The sequence below is a fragment of the Equus caballus genome, chromosome 16 (assembly GCF_041296265.1).
Source record: "Equus caballus isolate H_3958 breed thoroughbred chromosome 16, TB-T2T, whole genome shotgun sequence".
Classification (NCBI taxonomy): Eukaryota; Metazoa; Chordata; class Mammalia; order Perissodactyla; family Equidae; genus Equus; species Equus caballus.
This window is the reverse complement of record NC_091699.1, coordinates 52948681-52965138: the sequence shown is the minus strand read 5'-3', so window position 1 is coordinate 52965138 and position 16458 is coordinate 52948681. Positions and strand designations below refer to the sequence as shown.

General features: G+C 45.4%; 1 protein-coding gene across 1 annotated transcript in view; it reads left to right on the top strand.

The window, feature by feature from the left end:
• The window catches only part of EXOSC7 (exosome component 7), a 31938-nt gene that overhangs the window by 5513 nt on the left and 9967 nt on the right, over nt 1-16458 (top strand). The window contains exons 2-4 of the mRNA XM_001496229.7: nt 3978-4079; nt 4385-4479; nt 11949-12114. Of these exons, the coding sequence (XP_001496279.4) occupies nt 3978-4079; nt 4385-4479; nt 11949-12114 (363 nt within the window). The remainder of the gene's footprint in view (nt 1-3977; nt 4080-4384; nt 4480-11948; nt 12115-16458) is intronic.

The window sequence follows — 16458 nt, the reverse complement described above, 5'->3', positions numbered from 1 at the left end:
CACAAAGCTGGTATGTGACAGCAGAGATTTACATATGGGTTGGAGGTGATGCCGTCATGCCACACCCAGCTGGCAGGGTTGTGATGCCACGGTAGCAACTTGAAAGTCACCAGGAGCCATTCCAGCGTCCGAAAGCCCTTTATTTAGAAAGGAGCCTCGTCTCCTCTGCTGGGAGGACAGGGCTCTGCTCCATGGTGTTGTCCATCACCTGTTCACGTCTATTGATTTTTTAAATGGAGCTTTCACTTCAGGGCAGCCTCTGTTTAAGTTTTCACATATAAATTAATTCCTTTGCTCCTGAGTACTACAGATGAAGAAAAATTGTGGTAGGGTGTCAGGCTCTGAGCCAGGCCAAGCAGATTTGGGTAATTTCCTTAGCATTTTATGAGGAAAATGAGATTAAAAAAAAAGTTGACCTGGGTGCAGTGATTCATGGGCTAGTTCATTTGGTTTTTTGGTTTGTTTTTCTCCTATTTTGGCTGCTTTTTTCTATGAAAAAAAATTATACTCTATGTATCCTTGGGAAGGAAAATTGGTAGCTTTTGTTTATCTCTTACTTGTCGTCTGAGCCTTTCCTACTGAGCCTTCCCCAGGGGGCAGAAGGTGATTTAAAGGCTAGAAAGGCCTGATCTGGTGAGGCCCAGTTTTCTGACACACCTGCAGTCCCATCTTGGAACAAGTGGGTTGTCACTACAAAGGATTGTGACTAGATCTTTCCAGAGCGAGTGGTATTTTAAAGCAGTAGTCGGAAGCCCTATAACCTTGTGGCCTCCCTTCTTAGAGAGTCATTATCACCATCGTCAGGACCAACTAGTGTAAGCCAGGCAGTTCGTCCTCTGAGGGAGACCTGTGCCGACTCTTGTTGTACAGTGAAGAGACCCTTTGGAATGCAGGAGGCCGTGTGGAATTGTGGTTAAGAGCTCTGGCTTGGAATTCAACTGCTGCTTACTGGCTTTGTGACCTTAGGCAAGCCATTTAGCATCTTTTGACCTGTTTCCCCATTTCTAAAATGGAATGAAAAATATCTATGTGATAGGAAGATTATAAGGATTAAATGTGTTACCTGTGTAGTGTTCTTAGCACATTATCTAGTATATAGTAAATGCACATTAAATAGTAACTACTAGTAGTTTTTGCAAATAATTGTGGATGTTTTAATTTATAGATGTGTAGAATTCGAGAAGCACCTTTGAGGTCATCTCATTCAATCTCCATCTTTTACAAATGATGTAACTAGTACGGAAGTGGAAGGGACTTGTCCTAGGTCAAGCAGCTAGTTAATGGCAGGACCAGGCCTGGAACCCATGACTGATGCTCCTAGTGATTGCTCACACTTGTACATATCTGCAACCTCTAAAAGATTCCTTGTGAATTATGTTTCTGGGCCAGGTTGTCACTTTTCCTAGCAGGGCATACCTGGGGGATGGGGTAAATGGGGGTTGGGCTAGGTGTGGGAGGTGGGTCAGAGATTGGCCCAGGAAGCCTTCATGTTGTGTGGGTGGGGTTGTGAAGAGACACAGCTACATAGTTTGGGATCCTCCAGTGAGGAGGGATCACCTGATGGAGGGCTACCCAGAGGTTCCTTCTCCTAGACTTGAAATTCTGTTGCTTTCCAAGTGCATGCCTCCCTAGACTCTAGATAAGGATTGCCCCCAGGGAAGGAATGGGCTGGGAGTGGGTGGGCTGCTAAGGGACTTCAGCTGGACTTATGATGTTTATTTTCTCTCCTTTAACAAGAGTTGAGAGAGTAAAAGAGCTGAAACAAACATGACAGATGGTAGTAGTTAGTACTATGTGGTGAGAGCATTCAGTGTTTTGCTTTTCTATATTTTAATTTCTCAAAATAAAAAAGTCAATCACATAAGCAATTAGCCAGGCAGTTTAAAGATAAGTTTGTGACAGTTGCATACTTGAGAAGTGTTTTTTTAACGTTTCGAGGAGCATTAACCCCTTTGAGAATCTGATGAAGTTAATAATTTTTTCCTGGGAAAAAAAGTGCTTTCAAAAAATGTTTACAAAGAGTGAGGAAGATTTCTATGAGCTGATGTGGAGTGATTTCCTGCGTATGTATTGTTAAGTGTTTAAAAAAACAAGTGAAGCGTAAAAGAGGATGTGTAGTATGCCACCCTTCATGTAAGAAAGAGGGGATCTAACAGTAGTCGTGTGTCTGCTGGTTTGTGCAAAGCAAATAGGGGAAAGGTGAGCCAGGAACTAAAAAGACTGGTTACCTGCCTGCAGTGGGTGGGAAAGGGGTAGTAGGAAAGGGGGCATGATGAGGGGAGAGTACCATTTCTCTATGCACACATCTTCTGATAGCTTTGACTCCTAGAACCGTGATAATTGTCCCCATAGCCAGGAAGTAAATAAGAAATGAAAAGTAGCCAGGATATGGGGGACCCAGACTGAAACATGGACAGTTGCAAAAGAAGCTAACGGGTACAAATGAGTAACAGCCACATGGAAGGATTGGGGAAGACAACTGGAAAACAGTATTTGGAGTGGGCACTGTAGGCTAAAGACGGGAAGAGCTATACACAGATAGTGTGTGCTGTTAGTAAATTTGTTTCTCACCAAGGTGTGGGTTAGCAATTGTGTAACTACTTTATGTGAATACTAAGATTTAACAAATACATAAATACATTGTAGATAATGAGAGCCAGGTTTCTCCTTATCTGAGAAAAAAGTTACAAATAAGACAAGAAGGAAGGTTAGAACCAACCATCAGTATGAACACATGGCTTTTCATTAGATTTGTGGAGAGAAACAGAAGTACATACAGGCAAGTATCTGTATATGTGTGAGTTAGTGCACATGCACGTACGTTCTAGCTCTGTCTACTGAGAAGGTCTAGAAGCAGCGACACCCCAGTAGCAATGAACTTACTTAGCACCCAGATCCTGGTTTTTGAGTTCTCCGATAAAGGGAAACAGGGCTCCTTAGAGAAAAGGCTGATCCCAGGCTGGCGCAGGGAAAATACGAGAGACTGGAACATCTTGTGTTGTCAGAAGTAAAGGAATGCTCAAAAAAGATTGGAGGCATGTTGAAAGAATGCAGGAACCAACACAAAAGAGCTCCCAGTGGACAAATCTGGAACAGTTTGAACCACAAAATAAATAATGATAGTAATGGATTAAAACCACAGCATAAAATAGATATCTCTGGGTTATACAGATACAAGTAAATAATTGAAGATGTGGGTAAATGGGGAAAATGGACAGGCAGTGTGTAGACCACCCTGAAACTATCTTCTGCAGCAGAGGGCGGCAGACTTTGCCTGTCGAGGGCTGAAAAATAAAGATTTTGAGCTTGCAGTTTGTACGTACAGATGATATCACAGCCACTCAGCTCTACCGCTGTGGTGTGAAGGCACCCACAGGATACCTAAGTGGATGGGCATGGCTGTGTTCTAATAAAACAATTTACAAAAGCAGGCAGCCCTCAGGCCTAAGTTTGTTGATGTCTTAGAGAATGCGTGTTTTAGAAGATATCAGCTAGTTACTTTTAGCTGTTTACAGAGTAGATCTTAGTGAGTTTGGGGGGTAGGAGGGTTACAACTGAGAGTCGTCTCCTGTAGCTCTGACAACACATACTTCTTGGTGCAATTTCAGAATTGCAGATTTGGAAAGAGGCAGCTTACTTTGTCTCTTGTTCAGATTTTGCTTACTTTTGTGTGCCTATTCTGTTTCATGGTATGTAGCATGGACTTTGCACTTGGACCAACCTGGAATGGGAAACTAAGTTTGCTTTCACTAGCTGTGGGACCTCAGATAATTTGCTTAACTTCTCTAAGTCTCCATTTCCTCATATGTAAAATAATAAAATTGTTATTAGCTATGAGGACAGAATTTTGGATGATTCACTACGAGAAAAGGAGATGTTATGCATATTTCTCTAGGGGAGAAAAAAGGAGTGAATCAGCTTAGGAGTCTGTCGGTGGTTTGGGATGACAGCCTTAGGACTGTGGTTGTTACACTTAGGAAGACCTCCGCGTGGATGGCCGTGGCTGTGAGGATTACCGATGTGTCGACGTGGAAACCGATGTGGTGTCCAACACCAGTGGGTCTGCCAGGGTCAAGCTGGTGAGTACTGTGGCCGCAGCCCATGCCCAAGTGGAGAATGAGTAGGCCTGAGGGAACCAGCTGCAGGCCCCTCAGAGCTTTTGGAGTGCAAATTGTTCTGGGGTATCCAAGACCCAGGCCAAACTCTGGGAGGGGGTCTATCTAGATCTGAAGGACCCCTCACCTTCTCAAAAGGCCACTTCCAAGTCCCAGCACTACTCCTAGGAGAGTCCCCCCTAGGAGGGCGTCTGTCTGGGAGAGGAGGGAGGTGGTTGGGTGTCTGGCTGCCTGCCCTAAGTAAGGACGCTTCTTGCATGTGTCTGCAGGGTCACACAGACATCTTGGTGGGAGTGAAAGCAGAAATGGGGACGCCGAAACTGGAGAAACCAAATGAAGGTTACCTGGAGTTCTTTGTTGACTGGTCAGTACTGTGCAGATGTTTTTAAAGAGTAACAATTTAAAAGACGAAGATTCAGAGAATGAACCTCTGGTTTCCCATTGAGTGCACTTTTATCTTGTATTTAATCATCATTCATCCAGCCAGCAGGTATTTACTGAGTTCCTCTTACGTGCTGGGCACTGGGCTATGTGCAAGGAGGTGTTGGCTCAAGTCTGGCCCTTGTCCAAATCACCTGGCCCTCGCTGGGCCTCATTTTCCTTGTCTGAAAAAGGAGGGCGTCTGCCAAGCAGCCCAGCACTTGGTGGTTATGAGTCAAGTGAAGTGATGGGTGTTACAGTGCTTTGAAAGATATCAAACATAGATGATAAGGATCATTTAGTCCAAAATGTCCTGTTTCTCTTCCTCCTCTAGCTTTGCAAAAAACTTTTCGTGACTCGCTTGGCAGAGCATGGACTAGGGCCAGCCAAGCCGCCTGACAGGCTCAGGGAGTGGCAGCTAGGCAGGCAGTGTGGGAAGAACAGAGACCTGCAGTCTCCCATTGCTGGCTTCCTTCTGTGCCCTGCTGTGTGACCTCAGGCTAGTTACTCAGTCTGTCTAAATTCCTTTATCTGAAAAATGGGGATAATGATATCGTTGTGATGATGAGGCAATGAAATAATGAAGATTGGGGCCGGCCTGGTGGCACAGTGGTTAAGTTCAAATGTTCCACTTTGTAGGCCCGAGGTTTGCTGGTTCGGATCCCGGGTGCGGACGTGGCACCGCTTGGCAAGCCATGCTGTGGTAGGTGTCCCACATATAAAGTGGAGGAAAATGGGCATGGATGTTAGCTCAGGGCCAGTCTTCCTCAGCAAAAAGAGGAAAATTGACAACAGGTGTTAGCTCAGGGCTAATCTTCCTCAAAAAAAAGAAAGAAAGAATGAAAATAGAGTGAGCCCCTAGCGCAATGATGGGCTGCCAGTAGACTTTCAATAAATGTTATTTTTCTCCCTCTTGTTACTTCCCCCTTCTAGGGGTTGGGGCTTTTTATTGGGTTGCTGGCCCAGTCTCATCTCCTATCTGTAACTTCACTTCTAGCCAGGTAGTGATAGCAGGCCTTCTTGAGGTGAGTAAGCATCTCTCCTGGCTCATGCTGGGTGCAGGTATATAGTATTGGTACAGTGTTGAGTCCCCAAGATCACCCACACATTCAGAGATTTGCTGGAAGGACTCACAGGACTTAGCATATAGTCGTGCTCATGGCTGAGATTTGTTACAGCAACAAAAATGCAGCAGCATGTGTATGATGATTCTGCCCAAGAACACCCGTTAGAGACTCAGCACCCAAGATTTTTATTGGGGATGGTCACAGAAGCACCCTCTGCTTAACACATACCAGAACTCCAGGCTCCTGCGGGGAAAGCAGGTGTCCTGCATAAACCTTGTGATTTGCACACACAGTCTAGGCACAGTGGACACAGTTTACTGTTGACTGGGAACACTCTGGGAGCCAAGTTTCCAGATGCCAGCTGAGGGCCAACCTTGCACGCAGGCCCTTCTAAAGATGGCAGCCTTCGGCTTGCTCTGTGAGCCCTTTTCTGCACAGATGCTAGCCCACATTTGTGTAGTGAGTTACAGTCTTCCACTGTTCCCTTCAAACACAGAAGTCGATCCTTACAACATTCCTGTGACACAGATGACATATGGAGTTCAGAGAGGGTAAATGACTTTCCTAGGATCACAAAGCTAGTAATGCCAGCTGAGGTCTGTCTGACTCTGAATCTTTGCTCTGTCTACTTCATGCAGCCTGCAGAAGTCAACTTTAGAGGGATATTGTGCTTAGAGTTCCCAGAATGTATCTGTGTTCATCTTTCTGGCCACTTTTCCTTCCACTCCAGTCCTGTCCTCTGCCCTGGCCCCCCAAGCAGAACCTGGTTCTACCCAGCTGCTCTCACCAGTTTGAGCTGTCCAGTAGGATTGGCCCATCCTTTAAGTTGCTGTGGATGATGGCAACCTCACTCAGGCCTCCAACTTGTCCTTTCCTTTGCTCTTGGAAGAAAAATCCTCCCCTGGCCTCGATCTGCCTAAGTGAACACCATAAACAGCTCGTCGCTGAGGAGCAGACACCATGTGAGGAACTGTAGTTTGCTTTCCTTTTCTTCCTCTTCATTATCTTCCACCTCATTCATCTTAGGCAGACCAAAGACAGTCAGCCCAACCACACCAGATGCTTGGTATAGGTGATGTGTTTTGTTGTGGCTCTGTCTGACCATGATGCCAGGTTCGCCTGCTGCTCTTGTCCCAGCTGAAAGGGAAGGGTGAAAAGAGCCTTGGAGCTGCCTCCTCCCAAGATCTAGCTCCTAGGAGGAGCCTCTCTCTCCTGGCTGAGAGCGGCTGCCTGCTGGTCTCCTTTCCCGTTTTGTAAGTCTCAGGAGAACACCAGTAGGCCTAGAAGCTGCGGTTCCCAGGGAGTTCTCCTGCATCTGTTTCTCAAGATGGATGATCTCAGTGTGGCACACTTTAGTGTCTTTAAATGGCACAATTAGTGTCATCAGCCCAGCAGGTAGAATCACCATGAGAGATTCACAAAACCCCTTTTTCCTACAGAGAAGGGAGAGGTTACCAAGCACCACGGGCTCCCACCTTTATCAGAACCACATTTGAGTCTTCTGGTAAATTTTAATTGCATAAACAAACCTCTTTATTCTAATCTGGTGAATAGGAATGGCTTCTGGGCACCTGTGGCCGTGCCCTGCAATAACGGTGCTGTCTCTGCTGGAGAGCTCAAGGCACTGGCCCATCTGCAGGCTGAAATAGTTGTTACCCAGTGGGAGGAAAGTAATTGGGGGGCAGGGTGTCCCTCCTGCTGGTCTGAGCCCAGCTTGACTTAACTGCTTATCAGCAACTTTCAGGTTTTAATTATTTAGATTTCCAGTGGTAGAGAGTTCTCAGAAAACTAATTACTTTTCTGCTAACTCATTCTACTTCCCTTTGCCTACTTGGAATAATACGTGGACCCTGGGGTAGACACCACCTCCAACCCCCATCATTCCTCCTGTGTCTTGGGAATGATGCCCTTTGGAAAGTGTGCCTGGCTGCACTGACCCTGATCCCCATACCAGTGGAGTAGTAAAGATTTGGGGTTCTTGAGCTCTGCTCCACAGATGCGTGGCAGCACTTTTCACTAAACTGGGAGCAAACTCAGACCTTCTAAGTCTTGTCTCATGTCTGTGGTTTGTTTGTTGTAGCCTGAGAATAGGCCATTTTAAATAAGAACTGTGAAACTTTGGGAAAAGATGGTTTCCATCTAAAGCCCAGAGAAAGGTAAGAATTTAGGGAGTTGGTATGTCACTATGAGTTACTGCCAGATCATAGTCTATTGGGTCACTTCTCAGCTCTGTGGCCACCATGTTGGTGGGTTTAGGAACTGTGGTTTAGCCTCTCAGAGAGGCTTCAGTTTTTAACTTGGAGAGCTGAGGAGAATGTTTCATTCATAGGCGTTTCAGTGCCCAACACTTGCCACTTCCCTTTGGGATCTTAACTACTTTTCAGTATGATCACTTGTATTTTTCACTAATATTGAACCAGAAGCATCGGGCACTGAATTGGTGGATGGAGCTGTTTGCTATCTCTTCCTTACCTGCTTAGTGCTGCTTGAAGGGGGCACTGTTCTCTGCTGAAGGGCTGGGGTTGCGGACAAAGCAGAGGGGCAACCTGCAAAGCCATTTGAGCCAGTTGTGCTCTGAGAGTCTCCAGAGCTGATGAGATAACTCCCAGAAACTTCACCCAAGGGCTTACAATGAAAAGCTCAGGATGTGCTACTGTTCCTGTACCCAGTCATAGGGAAACTGCTGCGGGCTCAGAAATGAGCACATGTGCACACAGAGGAGGCAGGAACTGAGACCTGCCCCAGGGCTGGATGGCTACTGGAGGGATAAGGCCCTGAGGAGCCCTGCCGCAGGTGCCACTAACTCACTTTTTCTGCCATGGTTCTGGCCTGACCTGGCTGTAGGGCTCCACTGATCTGCAAGCTAGATTGATTGCAAGGGAACCAACAATGGGCCTAGTGTCTGAAGTCCCATACCAGGTTGACATGGCCTCCATCTCAGTCTACCCCAGTTAAACCAGAGATGTGCCAAGCAGGAGGAGCAGAGTGGAGATGATGAGTCAGGAGGGGTGGAGAACTGGGAGGGGCAGCATTCCCAGGATTTTTATTAGTTTATCCAGCTCAGTAGGCAATTTCCCAGCAGCCCTGGAAGAAGGATTGGCTTATACTTTGTGAAGAATCTGAGTTGATTTTGATAATTGTAAATATAGAAAGCACTTGGTTTTATGCTAAAACCAAAGTGTGTACTCCCCTACTGAAAGAATATATTGTAATGCCTATGAGCAGGGGCTCGGGTTACCAGCCTGTGTTCTCTCTCTTTTTAAACTGTGTGTAATAGAGGAGCTTTTATTTAGGACTCTCTTGGTCTGCATTCCCTGACTCCGACATTTGTGGTCTAGTAATAAGTCACAAGACCAGAGCAGCCATTCATTACCGTGAGGCAAAGACAGGCCCAGGGACCCTAACCTGACCGATGTTAGGCTGTAAGCCAAGCCTGCCGAATTACACATTCAGGGGACTCCAGCGACGCCTAGCAGATGAGGGCTGGGCTACCTGGGTTAGAGTCTTAGCTCCCTGTTCACTAATTGTGTGACCTAAGACAAATTACGTAATCTTTCTGTGGCTCAGTTTTGTTTCTTCTAAAGTGGGGTCACTAATAGTGCCAACCTCATGGGGTTGTTAGAAGAATTAAGAGTTAATACATCTCAAGTGCTGAGAGTGGTGTCTGCACACAGTAAACATTCAAAAAGGTTGTTAAAGTTTCCCTCCTTGTAAAATGAGAGAGTTGGACCATCTGAGGTCTCACAGTATCATCCTGTAGGTCAGATCTTGCCTAGGAGATTTCTGTTTCACTAAGTTTTTTTAAGGCAGGCATTTGGTTTTTTGTCCTCTGGAGATGGCCTCTAAGGCCCTTTGTAGGTCTACATTTCTGTCCAAGTCTATCAGAAAGTGTCCTCGTGCTATGAGCGCCCCTAGTGATGAGGTGGAACCCTCCCTTCTCCACTCCAGCCCTTCTCTCCATCCTTTGGCAGAATACGGAGTCTCGGCTTTGCTCATGTTTCCCAAAGCGCTGCACCCCATCCCCAACCCTGAACAATTTCCTTCCATTTTCCTGTAGTCACTCCATAGCCTGGGCACCATCCAAGACAGGAGCTTTCCATGGTCTCAAGAGCCTCTGAACCTTGCTCTCTACCTGGCTACCAGCTCTGCTGGAAGAATGATGTGTTAAAAATAAAAAAGCTACTTTTAAAAGGGGGAAATGTCCACCTTAAATTAGCCCAGTGTCAAAGAGACAGTGGGGCACGGTTTTGTACATAGATTAATGTAGCCGGTTGGACCTGGGAAGTTCTGTAAAGCATCCCTAAGGGCAGTAGAAGAGTCAGTGCATCAGTCCCTGAATAGTTAGTCACACCCAGCAGGATGTGGCCCACTGTGATCAGGGAAAAGTAAACGTTTTCATCTCTCACTGGAATTGTCTACACAGAGATCGATATAGATGTGTTGTTTTTTTGTTTTCTTCTTTTTTTTGGTGAGGAAGATTGGCCTTGAGCTAACCTCTATTGCCAATCTTCCTCTTTTTGCTTGAGGAAGATTGTCACTGAGCTAACATCCGTGTCAATCTTCCTCTATTTTATATGTGGAGTGCCACCACAGCATGGCTTGGTGAGCAGTGTGTAGGTCCACACTTGGGATCCAAACCTGTGAACCTCTGGCTGCTGAAGTAGAACACATGAACTTAACCACTATGCCACCCAGCCAACCCCTATAGATGTGTTTTTAAACACTTAAAAGATGGAGCTTAATATTGATTGCTTAGTGTTTGAATTAGAAACGGGTTGTGTTTTGCTGACTGTGCAAAATCATAAACTTGGTCCCTGGTAACATGATTATTTCATCATAAATGAGCTGCTTTTCATGGCCCGGTGCCCGAGTCCAGCAGAGGGAGTGAGGGAACAGTGTGGTTGCTATGGCAGTACTGACATTTCTCTTGGGGATTTTGAATTGTGGTTCCGTTGGCTCATAGTGGTGAGGGAAGACTGTATGATTAGAGAAGCAAAGTTATTGCACAATGATACACTCTTATTTTTGGATTCGTTCTTCCACCTATATTAGAATGGACTAGACAAAAGAGACATTTAAATATATTAGATGAGCTTTCTTTCAGTGTTACTCAAATGGGGTGGGCATAGCCTTGAGCCTTCACACAGGTTTTGCTTTGCCTGGAATCCCCCTGCTGTCTGTGGCCTGACCGTCTTGTACTCATCTTCAGGTTTGAGGTCTCCTATAACCCTCAGTACTGATTGACATGCTCCCTGACCCCCTGCTCCTGCTGTTTGCTCCCTGGCATGAAGCTCCCCCTACTTCATTGGAATTGCTGGCTTAGGGTCTGCATCCACCTTGCTCAATCTCCAGGTCTCCAGTGCATAGGGCTGGGTACCTGCCAGATGGATGAGTGGATGGACAGATGGACTGGGGACCAGAAAGCTTCAGTGTGTGATTTTGTAGAGACTGTACTCAAACAACTGGTTTCTTAACCCTTCTGGACCTTACTCATTACAGTAAAATGATTGCTAGAATGTTTAGTTATCTCACAGATGTACAAAGCATTTGTTTTTGTTAAGCCAAACCCACAGAAATTTCCTCTTGAACAGTTTTGAGTAGTGCTTAGAGTGGCAAATGTTGATGGCTATTCATTCTTTGTTGAGGTAATTGGGCATAAGATTCAAGAGGCCAAAATGGGAAAGTTTTTCTCTTGAAAAATGGCAAATCGAGTAAAAGGGATAATGTAATATTTAATCAGCCAGCAGTCTTTCTCTCATTTCATTTTCTTGCTTTTTAGTACAGTGATAATCTAAAGTTTATGACATAACTCTGGCATGCTATGATACGTATCTTCTCAATCATTCCAAGAAGGTTATGTGCTTACATCGTGGGTTGTTTTTGAGAGTATCATAGTGCAGTCTAAGGCTGTGGAGACTAGAGATGGTGTATATAATGTATGCCCTCTGAAAGCCAGACTACTTGATTCTTTAGGCCTCCCGGCTTCCCAGGCCTGCCAGAGAAGAGTATTTATTGTACTCTCAAGATAAGAGAGTTAATTATTACTGGGCAAGGCTCACTTTACCATTGCTGTCTTGTTTCTCTTTGGATAAAGATGGCTTCTGTTAGAAGTCAGGGGGCCTCCCTTCACACACGCTGACAAATCCAGGGCACAGTGCCAGTGTGGTTCATTGCATGTGTCTGGAGGCTGAAAAAGTGGCACATGCCATCCTTTCCTCATTTCAGTGACTTTCCTTATGGTGCTGGCTCTTCCAACATTCCACAGGGAAACTGGAATAAAGCCTTATTTCTTTGCTCTTTGCATTTGAAAAGCCTCACCCAGCTTTTCTGTTGCCTTTCTTTGTAGTTCAGCCAATGCTACCCCTGAATTTGAAGGTCGCGGAGGTGATGACCTTGGCACTGAGATTGCTAACACCCTCTACCGGATATTTAACAATAAGAGCAGCGTGGACCTGAAGTCCCTCTGCATTAGTCCTCGGGAGCACTGCTGGATTCTCTATGTGGACGTGCTGGTAAGTCTCACGTTGCTGTGCTGGCCACACTACACCTTTGTTGGAGACCAGTTGGCCTACTTTCCTCCCACTGCTTTTTCTTTCTTCAGGTGGATACTTTCGACTTCCAGGGTGAGATTAGTTGGGAAAAGATTGGTCTCCTGTAAATATGTTTTTTATTAAATATAACATATGTATCATAGTATACATATAATGCCATTCTAAAATAAAGTTACAGTCATATCGTGTTAGTATCTAAAATTATCCACAGAGGTTGTCAGGGAAGGAAAAGACAAGAGATGCTCTCTAGATGGTGCCAGACAAGTTGATGGGCAGAATTTAGACAAGTCAGCATATTCTTCTATGTGGAATGTTGGTGAGCTCTTTACCCGCATTTCCTTTAGCCGTTAGAAATGTTTTGCGAATGGTCACTATTATTTTCCCCATTTATAAATGAGGGGACTAAGACACAGAGAGGTAAAGTAAGTAGTCCAAGAGGTCTCAGCTTGTGAGTAGTGGTATTGGGTCTCAAAGCCAGGTCTGTTTAATGCCAGTGCCTGCTCTTGACCTCACTAAGCCAATCCTCCCTTGAAAACACCCTACAGTCCATCTGCTCAGAGTCCCTCATTTCCCAGGTGAGGACCCTGAGGCCCTCTGGAGTCTGCTCCTGCAAGAGTCTTTCTAGTCCAGCTCTCCGTTGCCTTCCTGGTGCTTTCTCTCCCCAACACTCCTCTGCCTGGTTTTTGGCACTTGACAGTAACTTCTCTTACAGCTATAATTAATTTTGCTAGTTGCTTGTTCATGTACAGGCTCTTGTTCGGTCTATTTTATTCCTTTTCATTAAATTTTATGAACCTTGAGATTAGTGATGACAGCTTCCACTTCAGATTGAGGACACAAGGCTAAGCCATTGACCAAACAGATTCTTTAATGAATCGAAAGATAAAGCAGATCTTGGGGACTGATAGTGAACTTTGTGAAGAGGAACAGCCTGGCTGTCTCTAAATGTTGACCTTGCGTGAAGCAGGGTAGGGCTTTCCAGATATTTTAAAATTAGTTTGATAATGGTTGGATATTAATCAAAAGAGCCATAGTCAAAAGTGGATACGATTGTCCAGCAGGTTAGGGCTGTTCTGAATGCTGATGCAATGGGTAAATGTAATGGAAATGAGTCCATTTGCTTTTACTCATCTTCGATTAGCTTATCAATGTACCTTACTTGTGTACTTTGATGCACCTTATATTGTGATTCCTATCAAGCAGGTAATTTTGCAGGTCCTGGTTTTGAGGATGGAGGAACGGGCAGCCTACAGTCCTTACCAATAAGAGGTGGGCTTCACAGCTGCCCGGGGAGGTGCAGCCCCACTTCATGAGCTCTCAAGTTCTATCCTGTGTCTGAAGAACATTATGTCCTCCCCGTTCCCCTCTAAAACAGTGTCATGGAGCATTGCATTTGTCCTTCGGTGATCTTGCTTTGTTCTTTCTCACTATTTGTGACCATTTGTGGTTTTGTAGGAGGCCAGCCAAGTGATTGGGGCCTGATGCGCTTTTAATTCAGTCAAGAAGCCTCTTGTCTCAGTGAAGGTTTTGCAGAACTGATGAATATGAGGGCATTATCTCAGCTTAGAACCGGCACCCTTCTTCCTTCGTGAGCAGGCATGTGTGGTAAGCGAGCGTGTCCCTGTCATCTGAAGACCTTTCCTTTTAAGACTGCTCGCGTTTGGATTTTTTCTGTAATATTTTATTTAAATATTTTTAAGGTTTTATTTATTTTGGAAGAAGAAGTAAGCTTTTAAAATGTTGTCATCCTCAGAAAAATTTTTCGTGAATTAGAAAAATATTTTTAAAAATTGTATTATTAGTGAGGTAAATCAGTTGTTGTCCTCCACAGAATTCGTGCCTATGGAGGGGTTCCTCGCCCATGAAGGTGAATGTTTGCTTTCGGCCTTGATAGCACTGTGCTTCGTGCTTGTGAAGTGGGGGATAGGCTTTTGTCTGGGGAGGAGGCTTTTATCCTACATCTAAAAATAAACTGAGTACATTGAGTCCCTGTTAGAAGCAAGATGGTGGAAATCCAGTCTTGTCCCTGGGATTGTAAAAAATGAATCTCCTATGATTTGTTTTTACTAACTGGTCTGGAAGTCCTCAGCCAAAGCCCATCTTTCAAACAAATATTCACTGGGCAACCTTCCATGTTTTCATACTTTTACTATAGATACATTTACTTAAAACCTATTACAGTCAGATGATCCATCTATTTCCAATATTGTTTTTGTCCTCAATTGGGTTATTTTATAAGAGTAGGAATTTAACTTTGTAGAAACTTCACTCTTCTTTGCTCTTTAATGGCATTGGTTTTTACCCCAAGTGGGATATCTGTTAGAACTTTGTCGTGCTGGCAGTGTACAGGTGACCTTTGCTGGGGAGAGCAGTCACAAGGCTGTTTTGCGATGGGCGTCATGAGTGGTGATGAGTACGAGCATGTGGCTGTGGCATTGGGCACAGAAGAAAGAAAGAGTGGAGTCATCAGTGCAGTGCCTAGCAGCTGGCTGTATGTGGTGCCAGGAGGCGCTAAGCCTGGTGTCTGAGAACGGTGAGGGGAAATCCAGGAAGAGCAGGGTTTTTGTGGGGAGACATATTTTTCACTTGGTAGACTGTGCTTCCTAGCAGTATGTTTCAGAAGTTTGCCCTATGAAAAGAAACCCCTCAACCCCAGATGGCTCACCGAATGTTACACTGTTCCCCTAAAAGAACCATTCTAGGATTTGTGTGTTTGATGGGGAGGTGTGTTTTTGACCAAATGTGTCTTGCCGTTCTCCAGTTCTGCTCCTTCCCCACCTCTGTTATAGGAGGACTTTTCTCCCAGGAGAGGGTGGACAGCTGCAGCCTGCTCTAGGACCACGGTCTTGGCGTGTCTCTAACACCAGATGTCTCACACCTTCTCTTCTCCCAGCTCATCTGGGCCCATTCAGACAGCCCAGTCCAGCCACTTTGGTACATCCACTTCTGGGCTGTACCACTATGTTTAGCAGAAAGATTCTTGCTAGACTTCTCCTGGCAGCAAGAGAGGAAGGTAGGGTCTATGAGCATCTGATAGGTGCCAAGAATGTTAAGGATATGATCTCCTTTAATCCTCAGTCACCTTATAGATAGGCTTTGCGTTACTGAGGGAGAAACTGAAGCGCAGAGAACACATAGTCAGCAAGTGACAGAGCAGCGTGTCAGACCCACATTGCCCGACCAGGGAGCTTCCCGGGTCACCCTGTTGTGTGGTGCATTGTGAGCAGGAAGACCTGAGGCCTGGAGTGGGCTCCTCCTTTGCACACTGTGGGGAAAGGCAGGCTGATTGGTACCTGCCTTTTGGGATGCCCCTCAGCAGATACTCAAGGTTTAGCATTCTGCCTTCATCTCTTGGTGATAAGCTAGAATGTTGAAAATCAAAGTTTGTGTCCAGCTTCAATTGGACGTGGTACAGGACAGTAGAAGGAGCACTGCATGGGGAGTCAGGCCATGTGCCATGAGCGAGAGAGCTTCTGTATCCTCACTAGTCTAGTAAGGGTTGGGTGAGGTGCACTCCTGGGTCCTCTCCAGCTTGGCGGCCCTACAACTGCTAGAACAAGCATCAGCATTTATCTAGCAGTTTATTTTCATAAAGCAGATACTGTGGAACAGCAGAGTGTAAAATAGTGGTCTTCAACCCTGGCGGGTCATCAGGACCACCTAGAGACTGGAGTAAAATAGAGATTCTGGGGCCTCACCTGGCGTTTTAAATAAGCTCCCGGGGTGATTCGGATGCACAGCCAGGGATAGAAACCTCACTGTAAGTGGTGAAGATGGAGAATGTGCAGCACGCATCTTCAGATAGTCTGTGAGGACAACAATTGGAAAATGAAAGAGCAAGTCACTGTTTATTTAAAAACGTTACCTAACACTTACTTTATGCTAGACACACTTCTAAGGGCTTCACAAGTACTGATTCATTCAGCCTTTATAGCAACTCTGTGAGATAGGTGTGATTTTTACCTCCACAAGCCACAGAGAGGTTAAGTACCACCTAGGGTCATGCAGCTAACCGGTGAAGGCAGGAGTCGAGTCCACATGATCTGACTCAGGAGTCTAGCTGGAGCCCTTTGCTGTGTGGCAGTCTATATCTGAAGCAAAGTGGAGAAGAGCTAGTCTGGTTGCTGGACAAATGAGTGGTAGTTACAAAGCCAGGTGGTAATGTAGGCTGGGGATCATATTTTAATAAGCAGTAATTATGCAAGGGTGCAAGAAAGATGGTTTGCGTGGAAAGCTTAAAGGTGGGAATTACGGATGTGCACTGGGCATGAATGAAGTGTGTGAATGAGACAGCCAGGTATAATT